The 13,784-nt window shown below is 50.8% G+C and overlaps 1 protein-coding gene across 2 annotated transcripts in view; it reads right to left on the reverse strand.

The window, feature by feature from the left end:
* Nucleotides 1–13,784, reverse strand: part of TSPAN15 (tetraspanin 15) — a 55,077-nt gene that overhangs the window by 19,920 nt on the left and 21,373 nt on the right. The window contains exons 2-3 of one of the 2 annotated variants that reach the window (XM_007963218.3): nt 2,485–2,670; nt 1,147–1,221 (exon numbers count right to left, since the gene is read on the reverse strand). The exons of the other annotated variant lie outside the window; for it this stretch is intronic. Of the exons in view, the coding sequence (XP_007961409.1) occupies nt 1,147–1,221; nt 2,485–2,670 (261 nt within the window). The remainder of the gene's footprint in view (nt 1–1,146; nt 1,222–2,484; nt 2,671–13,784) is intronic. 2 annotated transcript variants of the gene reach the window in all.

A 13,784-nucleotide genomic window follows, 5' to 3' on the forward strand; every position in this document is an offset into this window, starting at 1 on the left:
CTATCGGGGGCAGGGAGGGGTGCAGGCCAGGCAGGGGACACAGAGAATGGCGTTTCTGCAAACATGCCCTGCTCCTCGAGCCCCACCTATGGCAGCAATGCAGGATGAGGACAAAGGAAGAAGATTATGGGAGGAAAGACGGAGTCCTGGGTTGGAGTCAGCCCTGCTCCACCACCAGCTTCTTGTGGGGACTTGACCACTATGTGCCAGAACCATGCCCAGTCCTTCACATGCATTCTCTCATCAGATCTGTGAGCTAGGTGTCCCCTAATAATCCAAGAGGCCAAGTAACTCACCCAACGTGGCACAACTAGTATGAAGTGCATACATCCTGCCTGAAGGAGCTGGAGCCAGGAGCCAGGAGAACCTTTCTGGCTCTAAGGCGCCCTGATTCTGCAAACCCTGCCAGGGTCAGGATGCCAGGCGTCACCCTGTCAACCTGCCCCTCTCCTCATTCCTCTAGACAGCACAACAGCCTCTGACAGTGCTGCCTCCAAAACACACACCAAATCACCTTTTCAGCCCAGGCCCACCGCCTCCACCTCAGTCCAAGTCATCTTACCCCATTCCCAGGATGACCCCCACAGCCTCCCAGCTGGGCCCTGTGTACACCTTCAACTCTTCCCTGTCCATTCCCCAACTCAGCAGCCATGGTAAAATATAAACTGGGTCACATCGCTTCCCACGTGAGACTCTCCAAAGGCTCCTGCCACCTCTAGAAAAAACTCCAAGCTCCTAACTCATGGCCTACAAGGACCTCTGTGACCTGCCTGACCAGTCCTTTCGACGTCACCTTCCACCCCTCTCCACCCTACCCATCCTCAGCCACATGGCCTCCACGCTGTTTTGCTCACATGCTAAGCTCATTTCTGCTCAGCTTCCCTCTGCTGGGACCTCACTCATCTGGCTCCTTTTACCATTTCAGCACGGTCCTCCCATCTCCTCCCCAGGCACTCTCATGTCAGCCTGCTTCATTTTCTTAGTCACTGCTTTACTTGTTCAGTGTCTGTCATTCTCTTTTAGCAGAATGAAAGCTCCATGGGGGTTATCTGCCCTGCTCACTGCTGCACCCCCAGTTAACAGCCTAAGGCACCCACAGTGGGTGCTCCGTACACACATAGCTGATACACAAATCCACAGGCCCACCTGGTTCCGGAAGGTCAAGGCCACCACACCACCAATGAGCTCCATGATGAGGCAGATCCCAAGGATGTACATGAACTGGAAAACAGAATTCAGAGACTCACCTGGAGAGGGGCAGAGGGCATGTGTGGGGTACAGGGGATGCACCATCTGCTCCAACAGCAAGCACAAGGAGAAGCATCCCTGGGGGAGCTCCTATCAGCTCCCAGGCCTCTGCCCCTTCCTCCCGTGAGAACGTGGACGTGGACAGGCAGGCCCCAGGAAAATCTGTCTCTGGAGCCGGAGGGCAGGAAGAGTGACTCAGCTGTCCCAGCCAGATCGTCACCTCCATTCGTCTTGGGGGTCTATGTAGAAGAGCACACCCTTCCCCCACCACCATAAGAGAGCTGGACCTCACTGCCACTGAGCCAGAGGGGCTGGGCCTGGCTTAATGGGCAGGCTGGGGCAGTATTTCCAGCTCCCCACAGAGAGCCCTCAGATGTGACCTCCCAGATCCCCCAGAGTGAGTGAGGGGGATGGCTGAAGCTTAGAGGATATGCACCCCCACCTCTGCCCTTTACTAGAGAGCAGGCATTATCCAAACTGATTTCGGCAACTTCCAGCCTCAAGTAGCATCCAAACCCGGTTTATAGCGGATTGCAGGGGCTTCCCATATAGGGGGAGACAATGAGGTCAAGAGACACACAAGTGCAGAGTGAATGGATCTGCCTACTCACTACCCCCAACTGTGGGGAGTCATCCCTCACCCCACAATAATGGGATGCAGATAGGATTGACTCCCCATGTCCCATCCCAGAATGGGCACGTGGCCCAAGCCAGGCCCACCAGAGTCCTGGGACTTTGGCCAGAGCTGGTCAGAAAGATTCCCTGAAATCTAGAACCATAAGGACTCTGCTGGCCTGAGGCCAGCAGTGACCACCGCAAAGGGGGCAGCCCCGGTTGGGAGGGGCTGGGGAGATTGCCCAACCCTGCCCAGTGGCGCCATCTAAACCCCTGGACCCAGTGTGGGTTTGCTGGTTGCATGAGCTAATGACTCACCACCACCTCCTTTTTTTGTCTTTCCTTGCTCTCATTTGAGTGTGGTTTTTCCTACTCACAACTGAGCATCCAGATGAACACAGAGTTTAAGTAAGAGCAGTATTCCAATCAGCTTTAACATGCAGAAGGGGAGGTGGCCTGGGCACTCTTGGGCCAGTGTGATCAGATGGGCTGATCTAAGGAGCTCTCTAAAGGAGGTGGTTTGAGGCAGGGACCAAAGAAACTGAGCTGCCCAAGGGCACAGGGGCAGGCGCCGCAGCTCTCCTGGGGAGTCCCAGTTGAGGGGTGGTGTGGTCCACTCACTGCTTGGAGAAGGTACAGGTTGTCACGGAGGGACGCCAGCACACCAATGAAGGAGACCAAGAACATGACGACACCCAGGAGGATGAGGATGATGGCTGGAGCCAGGAAGGCACTTTCAAGGGTTTTATATTTCTGCCGCTCGACCTCTGCATAGATGCCCACAGATAGGACCAGGGCCCCGATCAGCTGCAGCAAGAAAACAGAGGGTGAGAGAGAAACGAAGGTCACTTGATTTTCCAAAGCAAACAGTCATCTGGGGCTGTGGTACCTGCTGTGTGGGAGGCTTGCCCCAGGTTACAGCATATAAAGGGTCCTGTTAGTGGCTGAACTGTTTTCCCAAAATTCCTCTATTGAAATCCTAACCCCCGGTACCTCGAAATGTGACTATATTTGGAGACAGGGTCCTTAAAGAACTAATTAAAGTTAAAATGAGGTCACTAAGGTGGCCCTAATCCAATATGACTGGTGTCCTTATAAGGGGAAGAGATTATGATACAGACACGCACAGAGGGAAGACCGTGTGAACACGCAGGGAGAAGGCAGTGTCTATAAGTCAGTGACAAGCCTCGGAAGAAATCAACCCTGCAGGCCGGGCGCGGTGGCTCACGCCTGTAATCCCAGCACTTTGGGAGGCCAAGGTGGGCCGATCACGAGGTCAGGAGATCGAGACCATCCTGACTAACACAGTGAAACCCCGTCTCTACTAAAAATACAAAAAAATAGCCGGGCATAGTGGCAGGTTCCTGTAGTCCCAGCTATTCGGGAGGCTGAGGCAGGAGAATGGCGTGAACCCAAAAGGTGGAGCTTGCAGTGAGCCGAGATTGTGCCACTGCACTCCAGCCTGGGTGACAGAGTCAGAGTCCATCTCAAAAACAAAAAACAAACAAACAAAAAAAAACCCCTGCCACCTTGATCTTGGACTTCTAACCTCCAGAACTATGAGAAAATAAATGTCTGTTGTTTAAGTCATTCAGTCTGGTACTTGATGTTATGGCAGCCCTAGCAGACTAATACAGACCCAATCTGGAGATGCCACTTTAGAGGAGAGTACAGATGGGTTAGGGGAAATGCCACTGGCTGGAGGGTCAGAGAACATGGGTTCGAGCCCCAGCTCTGCTACTTGCTAACCCTGGCCTTGGACAGGCATTTCCATGTGATTCTGTGTTCTCATCTGAAAGACAGGCATGAAGACATTCATTTCTGCACTGCTCACACCACGGCTTTTGTGAGAGAATGAACGTGGAAACACTACAGACCTGGAAGTGTGAGGCCGCCGTGACCTGTATTAAACAGGCAGGTCACCCAAAAAACATTCCAGAAGTGCTCAGGGTGACAGACATTTCACACAGTACCATAACACAGAATTTACTTTCAGGATGACCACAGAGAAGGCCAAAGGTTGAAGCAGGAAGAATTTTGAGGGAATTCGCAAGTAGAATCCCTCACTCTCAACTTTTCTAACAGTGGACATGCTGTTACAGAACACCCTGTAACTTTCCACCAGGAAAACCCAGGCTTCTTGTTGCTTGTCAACTGCCATGTGTGCTCACCCCAGGGCCTTGGCACAGGCAGTTCTGACTGCCTGGAATGCTCTTCCCTGACACCAGCATGATTCACTCCCCCACCTCCTTCTCTTCTTTGCTCAGTTACCACCTGCAAAAGGGGGCCCTTCAGGGCCACTTTATTTACAGATGGGAAGTTCCTCCCCAGGAAACTCCTGATCTCATTTATCTTTTTTATTTTCTCCTTAGAACTTACCCATATTTAACATACTACACTATTTCTGGTTGGTTTTTTTATGGTTTTTTTTTTTTTTAATTTGTCTTCCTCACTAGACCACAAGCTCCAGGAGGGGTTTTTCAATTGCTTTGGACATCCCCAGCACCTAGACATTCTGACACTGAGGAAGTAGAATCAGCATTTATGATCAACATCTGCTGAATGAACAAGATCTGGGCTTTCCAACAGACCCTCTGAATTCAAGTCAGGCACTGTCTACCCAGTCCCCTGACTGTCCAAGGATTCTGACTTTCTGGGCCACATATTCCAAAGGGCAGGGACAAGTCATCAGATAACTGGACTTCTCCACTAAGCTGAAGGCAGCATGGGAGAGTAAGTGGAAGACACGGTGCTGTCAGCTAGGGTCCAAGGAAAGGAAGGGATGATACAGACAGATGTTGGTGGGAAGTGACATGAGCATAGCCATCCCAGTGTCACCATGCAGAACACCGAGGAGGCTGCCCCTCCAGCCACTCACAGGGCTGCCTGAGCCTTAAACTGACTTCATGGGTCTCCTTACTGATCATCATGTCCTCAAGTAGATGTCCATGACCTCCTTCTAAAGAGAGCTAAATCCTGAGTAAAGGGAAGTGACTGCTTCCTCGTAAGCTTTGATGCCTGACAGGGAAGCCAGAAGTCAAACAAGCAGACAGAGCTTATGCAGAAACACAGGATAACAGAGGATTACCAGGAAACCATCTCACTTAGATCCAGTACGCTGCTATGTGTCAAGGCTAAGTGCCATTCCCCTTGGCTTAAAAATTAATCCAGGATTAGTGAGACCCTTCCCCCAGTCTCGAAGGATGCCTTTCCAATACACGGGCCAGGAGGGACTCAAGACACTGACAAGCTCAGCCACCAGTCACTTACTAACAAGTTGGCCTTAGAAGGCAGGACACACACACACACACACACACACACACACACACATACTCACCCTCTACAGGAAAATGGAGACCATGAAAATATTTACTTTTGGTAAAGAAAGGTAAACCAGAGACTATCCAGTCAGTCATACTCCAAAACTCAGAACATGGAGATATCACTGTTCGAGGGCAGCCTAAGTGCCCCAGGTCCTCGGAGAGCAATGGTGAGCAGCCATTAAAAAGCCAAGTCCAGATTGGGCACGGTGGCTCATGCCTGTAATCCCAGCACTTTGGGAGGCTGAGGTGGGCAGATCACCTGAGATTAAGAGTTCAAGAGCAGCCTGGCCACCATGGCGAAACCCCATCTCTACTAAAAATACAAAAATTAGCCGAGCATGGTGGCACGTGCCTGTAATCCCACCTACTCAGGAGGCTAAGGCAGGAGAATCGCCTGAACCAGCGAGGTGGAGGTTGCAGTGATCCGAGATTGCGCCACTGCACTCTAGCCTGGGTGACAAAGCAAGACTCCATCTCGAGAAAAAAGAAAAGAAAAAAAAAAAAAAAAAGGCCAATCCCCCTCCTCAGTGACTCCACCTGTGAGGAATCACTCACTAAACTCAACCTGGACAAATAAAAGAGCCCTGAGGCTCATCCACCTCAAAGCAGAGAATCATAGTTAAATAAGAACCCCATAGAGCATGGAAGTTTTCAGAGCCCAGGCATGGAGTGAATAAAATATTCAAGGACTCGGGTACTTGAGGGTGGCAGAGGTAGGGTTTTATCTTCCATTTTGATAAAAAGCATAATTCTCACCCTGTCGTGGAACCAACACAACTATTATATCTTAACATTTTCAGAACTGGCCCAATATACTTTTGGAAGTTCTATGTTCCCTGTTGTAAAAAAGAAAATCCTTTTCTTCCTTGGCAGGATGGGGACAGCTGACATCCTTCCCCATTCCCCTGCCCCCAGCCTGTTCCCATTCCTCCTTCCTGCCTGAGGCTGTGCTTCTGAGTGAAGGTACTCTGCTTTGGAAACCATCCCCCAAGTACCAGAGCTGCCACTGGCCCCAATGCTGAGCAGAACTGACCCCAACCCGCTCCATAAAGGCAGTCAGTGGCTTCTTCTATTTTTACAAGCTCCCCAGAGCCCTGGGACCCACTCCAGAACACCCTTGCCAGCAGAAAACAAAACTTCCCTTGCTCTGATCTCACTCTCTGCTGTTAAAAAGCATTGCCATTTCCTTGCTAGTTAGCCTTGAGACATTTCCAGACCATAAACCCCATGGGAAAAGCTCCCAAAGCAAATGTAAACCAAGGACTCCCTCAAGCCATCCTAGGCCCTATTTCTCCTGGTCTAGCAGAAGGAGCTGCCACCCCAACCCTCCCAGCAGCCTGGCAGGCAACTCCCAGGCAGCTCCTCATACAGCACAGGCCTCTCTGGCCTCCCCATTCAAGTGCCCCCAAGAGCAGCAGGCATGGGGAGAGGCCGGCATAAACCTTCCCAGGAACTTCGAAATTTCCAAATGATATTTACATCTCTGATGACATCAGTTTATCCATCTGAGGATAAAATTATCTGTCAATGCCAGCATGCAATCCCATCCGCTCCACTCTGCTAATTATAGCCTTCCACTAGGCAGCCGGCCACTCAGCTCTAGCACAGGAAGCAAATGGCCCATCTGTCAAGCAGGATGGCCTCAGCTAAACAGGGCTGGGGGTTGGGGGCACACGGCCGTGCCCATTTAGGGCCAAAGAGGGAAGGTGGAAGCTGCTGGCAGCCCACAGCCAAGCCCAAAAGCCCAGGCTTTGTGAACCACATGGCATCTTCAACAGGCTGCAGAGGAGCCCTGTGGCCCCACATGAACCAGGCCTGAAGGTCCCCTCTGAGCCCTGCATCCTGGAACCCTGCTTCCTCCTGTGCAGGGAGAGGCCCAGCTCCAGGCAGCTGCTGGGAAGCAGGAGACTCTGTGAGGCATTCCAGCACCTGTGCCTCCTGAAGGAAGCATCTGGTCACCCGTCCCGGCTGGCTCACCACAGCTGGGGCAAATCTGTGCTTAATGAGGACCTGCAAGGCCCATTTTCAGCCCTAAAAGGCAAATGCTAGGCTCTGTTGTGTTCCAGGCCCTGTATTACTCTCTGTAGGCTCACAAGGGGCCAGAAGACTATTGAGAAGGGAGGGTAAGAGAGGCTGGAACTGATGGTCCCATGGATGGAATTTAGGGAGCTTTCAAACTGGAGATGGAGAAAAATCCACATCTTTACTTTTGTTTACCTCTAACTGAAATATCCCTTCCATGTGGGATGTGGCAACAAACTGAAGTAATATTAACAGCACCTGCAATTTTGTCAGCAGTAGAAATCTCATATCTTAAAATGTCATTTACATTCCTCATTACTTCAAACTTACGATAGTATTCGACTCACTGCTAGTCACTGCTAGATCTTGTGAGTGAATGCACTGATAAAGTTGCACATTATTACATCAAAACGTTGGTTGTATAAAATGTTAATAATTGTATCCTACTATAATTGGTTTCTTTTGTAACCGTGTGTATTTCATTTTATGCATTTAAGTATCTTGTTCGGAAAAAGGATCGATCCACAGGCTTCCCCAGAGAACCAAAGGGTCCTTGGCACACAAAAAGTAAGAACCCCTGGTTTACAGGAAGCAAATATCATTCCTGCCACGAAGAGGTGAAGAGGGCTCTAGGAATTTGAATGAAAGTGACAGGGAAGAGGGAGAGCGCAGGACTTCAGGATGAGCCCCCTGTTGGAGCCCGCAGTTCCTGGAAGGCCCTGAGAACCACTTCATTCTGCAACCGTCTCATGGAGCAATCGAGGTCCAGGGCTCCATGTTGGGCCAAAACAAAGCGCTTTTCAGACTTTCTAGCTTGAAAGGGGGTGGGGAAGAGCTAAACTCCAAGGCTTGAGAGAGGTTTTGAATAAAGTGAGACTAGCAGGGACCCTCCTCCTGCCCAGAGAAACCCTGCACCTCCCTTCCTGAGGCCCTCTGCCCTGAGGCCCATCCTGCCTGGCCCCGGGCCAAGCCCACCCTGCAGACAGTCACCTGCTCTGCACACTGCTGCCCCAGCTTCTCCTGTCCCAGAGCAGGGTGCTGGTGGAAGAAGCAGAGGCAACAGAGGAGTCAGGAGTTCTGGGCCTCCACGGGTGAGCTCAGTACCCTTGGCCGTGTCACTTCCCACTTGTGGGTCTCATTTTTTACCTGTAAAACAGTGAAGTCTCTTGGCTCTTATAGTGATTATGCTGTGCCACTATCCTGTCATACCTGCATCATCTCATTTCCTTTCATCAACATACCCCCTCAAACACCCAAGAAACGACTAATCTCGTTTCACAGACTATGCTCAAAGAGACTAAGCAGCACAGAACCCATGAGAGAGTCAGGATTCACAACCAAAACTCTGCCTGGCCAGCCACTAGGGCTACCAGACGGGCCTTTTGTGAAGAACTGGGGGGAAAGAGGTGTGAAATACCTTTGTAAAATACAAAGCCAACAATAGCAGAGCAGCAGTGCTGAAAGAACTTCCTAGATGATGCCAACACCTAGTGTGGTATCCACGAGCCACGTGTGGCTAGCAAGCTCTTGAAACAGGGCCCTGGTGCCTGAGGAACTGAACTTTCCATGTTATTTTGCTTTAAGTTAAATTCGACCACAGGTAGCTGGTGGCCACATTTTGGACAGCACAAGTCTAGAGAGTCTCTCACTGGTGCTGCCCCTCACCACTCTTTCAAGGTTCCTTTTGGAAGGTAGATTCCATCCTTATAAAAAAAGGTGGCCGGGTGTGGTGGCTCACGTCTGTAATCCCAGCACTTTGGGAGGCCGAGGCGGGTGGATCACAAGGTCAGGAGTTCGAGACCAGCCTGCCCAATATGATGAAACCCCACCTCTACTAAAAATACAAAAATTAGCTGGGCGTGGTGGCGCACACCTGTAGTCCCAGCTACTTGGGAGGCTGAGGCAGGAGAAGCACTTGAACCCGGGAGGCGTTGGTTGCAGTGAGCCAAGATCGCACCACTGCACTCCAGCCTAGCGACGGAGTGACACTCTGTCTCAAAGAAAAAGAAAAAGGCACATGCTTCAACCCTCCTGCCACAAGCTAGGGAAGGCTCAGCAAGTGTTCACCAACTTACTCAGGAGAAAACAGTCTTCTCTCCTACGTCGCCAGGGCAGCTGGGTTCCTGCCTTCCCACTCCCCTTTCCTGTAAGGAAAGCAAAACAGACCAAGGATAGGAGGTCCTGGCAGTGCCCCCAATCCAAACTGCTATAGGGCCCATTCTGTCTCCCCTAGGGAGCACCAGCCCCACCTCCAGGACCACCCGGCTGTACTCTAAGCTCTGGGGACACTGAACCTCTATCCCACTGACCTGGCCCTACTTATGCTTGAGGAACGGGGCTCCCCGACAACCCCAAATCAAAGCCAGCTCTTGAGAAAGCAGCAGAGGCTGCCTCCCGCCACCAGCAAAGACGCATTCACTTGTCTTTGTCACTAGTACTTTGCTGTCAATCCTGCCTTGACTCTGGATAGGACTTCTTCCTTTATAAAAACTGGACATCAAGTACAGAGAACCTAGTTAATTGTAATCCTTCGTCCCTGACATTCTCTGACACAGCCTCTTTTGTTACTCTTTTTTTTTTTTTTTTTGAGACCCTTTGAGACAGGGTCTCACTCTGTCATCTGGGCTGGAGTGCAGTGGCGTGATCATAGCTCACTGCAGCCTCGATCTCCTGAGCTCAAGCGATCCTCCCATCTCAGCCTCCCAAAGTGCTGGGATTACAAGTGTGAACCACCATGCCCAACTTTGTTTGTTACTTTTGTTAATGTCAGAGCACCATTGATCAAACCAGTCCTTCTGTCCCCACTGATCTGCTATGACCCCACTGTCATACTCTAAGGTTTTCCATAAGCCTGGGGCTGTTTCTGGCTATCTCCTCCATTGGTTGTTCTGTCTGTTTCTAAACAAACCTCCTTATTGTAATAACTTCAGTTTTACAACACATCATGCCATCTGGTAGGCCAAGTCTCTTCTTCCTGTCTTCTTCAGAAGTGTCCTAGATATTCTTAGATCTCGAATCTTCCATACACATTTTAGAATCATCTTCTCAAGTCTCAGGAAAAAAATCAACTGAACTGAACTTTGATTGGAACCACAATGAATCTATAGATCCGTTTGGGGAGAAATGGCATTTCTACTCTAGCAGGTCTTCCTGCTCCTAAATGGAATAAATAGTAAATAAATATTTATTATTTGTAAATTATCCCTTTATTAATATTATTAAATAATAATCCCTTCTTATTTTATGTCTTCTTTAAACAATTATGGCTTCTTTAACAACAGTTCTCATTGCCTCCCTCAAGCTTTCCATGGTGTCTGAGCAGAGCTGGAGAAAGACATCTAAAGTCTTAGGTTCATCAGTTCAAAGGTGACAAACATGGCCTTTGGAAAACAAACCTCTCCAGGAAGCAAAGTGGGCACATCAGTCTGTTTTGCTAACCCTCCTGTTGGCAATAGTTGCAGAAACTTGATGTAAGACTCCCACAGGCACACAGCACATTCCAGGCTGTGAAGGAGCTATGCTGGGAGTTTTGCAAACCCCAGTTATTCAATCCAGCCAGGGCAGAGAGTGGAATTTCTCATCAAGGACAACCACAAATGAATGAAGTACAGGGTGGGAGTGGGGGTGGCATGCCTTGGGCTGTTTTGGGGAAGAGTTTGGGGACAGGCAGGTAGAAGCGGTAGAACAAATAAGTGACCAAGGCATTCTGAGACAAGATGCAGAGCAATTACTTCCTCCTGGGGAAACCAGAGAAGGACTCTGAAGGATGCACGGAGTTTGACTTCATGCAACTGGACCCTCCCTGAACACAGGGACTGGCCTAATATATCTGCTGGAAGAATAAATCTGAAAAATGGTTTATGGCTTCAGACGCCTGTAAGCCCAAAGAAGGAACTCTGCAATGATCCCAGTCTGGAACAGAGCCTTCCAAGGCTTAAGGATAAGAATGACTCATGGTTAATCGGAGAACCACAGAAACAGCCATGGGAAGGAGAGTCAAGAGCGACTTCATCTCCACCCAGTACCCTCCTCGCCTTGCTTTTCTTTCTCCCTCACTCTCCAGACCTCTCTGTCTCTCTCTCCCCACCTTCCATATGTCTGAACCAAGAGAGTCAGAGCCTGCCTCCCAGGGCTGTGTCCCCAGCGTACATGGGAAATGGTGTCTGGTGATTTTGTTCACAGATCTCAGCCCCGGGTGGACCTCTGGCCAGGCCTCCACAGACCCAGCTGACTGAGTAGCCAGAGGTCAATCAGAGCAGAAGACAGCGCTCCCGGATGCACCCTGGACGTCTGGCCCTGGTGGTGAGACAGGAAGCCCCAGCTCAGGCCACTGCCGGCAGCATCCTCTGTCTGGGGTTGGAGCTCCAGCTGAGGGGTAGGAATGGGGAATGGAGGCTGGAAGTCTGAGTATGGGCTTAGGGAGCCCAGGAATGAAGAGCTGGGTGGGGTGGGGTGGGGTGGGGCTTGCTTCCTCCCAGGGTAACTGCTCACGGGTATATTCCTGTGTCAAAGCATTGCTGGTCACCCCTCCTCCTCCTTCTGGCCAGGACCGTGTCCCTCTGCAGCCCACAGCACCCAATCAGCTAAGCCTCCACCACTCACGACTGTAGGCCGCCGCCAGCAGGAGTGAGTGAGATGGCCCAGGTCTTCCTTCTCTCAGACCCTTTGAAAGGAGACACGGGCTCACAGAGATGACAGGAGGCCTTTGCCCTATACAACAGCCTCCAGTCCAAGGTCCTGGCAGCCTTTCGGAGCCCACCCTGTCTGGGAACTGCTCCATGCATCCCCTGTTCCTCCACTGGCCTAGGTCTTCCCTAGAGACTGCCTGAGAGTTATCCTCATGGGGCCCGACGTGAGGGCAACAGGAGTTCCAGGGAAGGGGTCTGGGAGTGCCCTGTGGTCTCACTCTCCTGACCCCTCTGGGCTGCCGAGACGAGAAGCCACCATGAGGGAGAGCCATCTGAAAAGGAGCAGGCGGTGGGGAGAGCAGGTGCAGGGAGGAGGTGGGCGGAGATGAAGGGAACTCCAACAGTAGGAGCCCAGGATGTGAGGCTCAGTCAGAACTGCTGGCTCCCAGGAGACACCTGGCTGAGTCGGGCATATATAAACTATCTCTACACAACTTCGGCAGTGCTAAAGCTTTTGATTATTTCATGGATCTTGTTTTTAATGTCAAATGTAGTTCTCTATATAAAAAAGAAATGCATCAAATTGCTTTTTACATATGGGGCCCTTGGTTTATTCTTTCCCCCTTTGCATGGAATCCCACATCTGAACTGTACCCTTTGCCCCTGAACTATGGATAGAAGGCAGAGGCAGCAATCAGATCTCAAGTGTCTGGAATGCGCAGGGCCTTAATGAAGATATAGGGCCCCAGTTCAAGGGCTCATGTCTCCAAAGAGGACAAAGGGGAAAGGAAAGGAGCACTGGGCAGCTGGTCACATGGGCACCCTAGGCTCCAATCCCAGCTCTGCTACCAACTCTTTGTGACCTTGGGGAAGTCCCTTACCTTTTCTGAGCCTCAGTTTCCCAGTTGGCATGACAACCCCCAGGGTTGCTCCACTGCTCCGGGAGTCCATGGAAACTCCCCTCGAATCCTGGCATATAAGCAGACTGCGGGTGGCCCGTCTCCTCCTCTCGCCCCACACACTGCTCTGACTCCGCCCCCACGGGCTGCCCTCTGCTCTCCCACCCGGCCCAAGGATGTCACATTTCTGCAAGGGTAAAACCCTAAAGCAGACAGCAATGCCTTCCCTCCCCAGCCTTGATGAAGGCACACACCTCCAGCACTGCCTCCTATGGCAGCCTCGGAAAGGACATGGTTTCCTGGAAATAATAAAGCCAAAAGGGGCTCATACCCATCTTCCAAGCTCAGCTCAAAGCCCTCCTCCCATCACTTGAGCCCAGGAGATCATGGCTGTAGCAAGCCATGATTGTGCCACTGCACTCCAGCCTGGGTGACAGAGCAAGATTCTGTCTAAAAACAAGAAAATGCCCTCCTCCCCTGGGAAGCCTTCTTGGATCACCCCTGCTACAGGGATATCTCTCCACTTCTGAATATCTATAAAACCAACAATGGGAAGCCCTTGCTGGTAGTGATACTGACAGCATTAACCATGCTCTTTGGACTGAGAATTCCCGGTATTTCTTATGGACAGCATGCAGGACATGGTGGCAAGATCCAGCAACACACATACAACTTTGCCCTCAACAACTTCACAGTCTGCACATACTATGCAAATGCATTAGGATGTCCCAGAAGTTCACAGAAGTTTGGTGGCTTAGTTACCAGACCACACTCTCCTCATGGAAGCCAGACAGAAAGTGGTTAGGGCCCAAGCCTGTTCACAATGGCCAAATAAACCACAATGTCCTGAAGCCAGATGCCACACGAAAGCTCCTGGCACCCAGCAGGCACTTAGTAAATGTTACTTCTTCCCCAGTAACCATGTAGTGCTGTTGTAATGCTGACATTTCAAAACCCAAGTCAGAAGCCAGAAACCATTTCCCCTTCAGACCCTCTTTGGTCCAGGGTTAATTCCAGGGAGGGAGGAGTCCCTATTCTGAATTCCAAGG

Source organism: Chlorocebus sabaeus, chromosome 9 (assembly GCF_047675955.1).
Source record: "Chlorocebus sabaeus isolate Y175 chromosome 9, mChlSab1.0.hap1, whole genome shotgun sequence".
NCBI classification, from domain to species: Eukaryota; Metazoa; Chordata; class Mammalia; order Primates; family Cercopithecidae; genus Chlorocebus; species Chlorocebus sabaeus.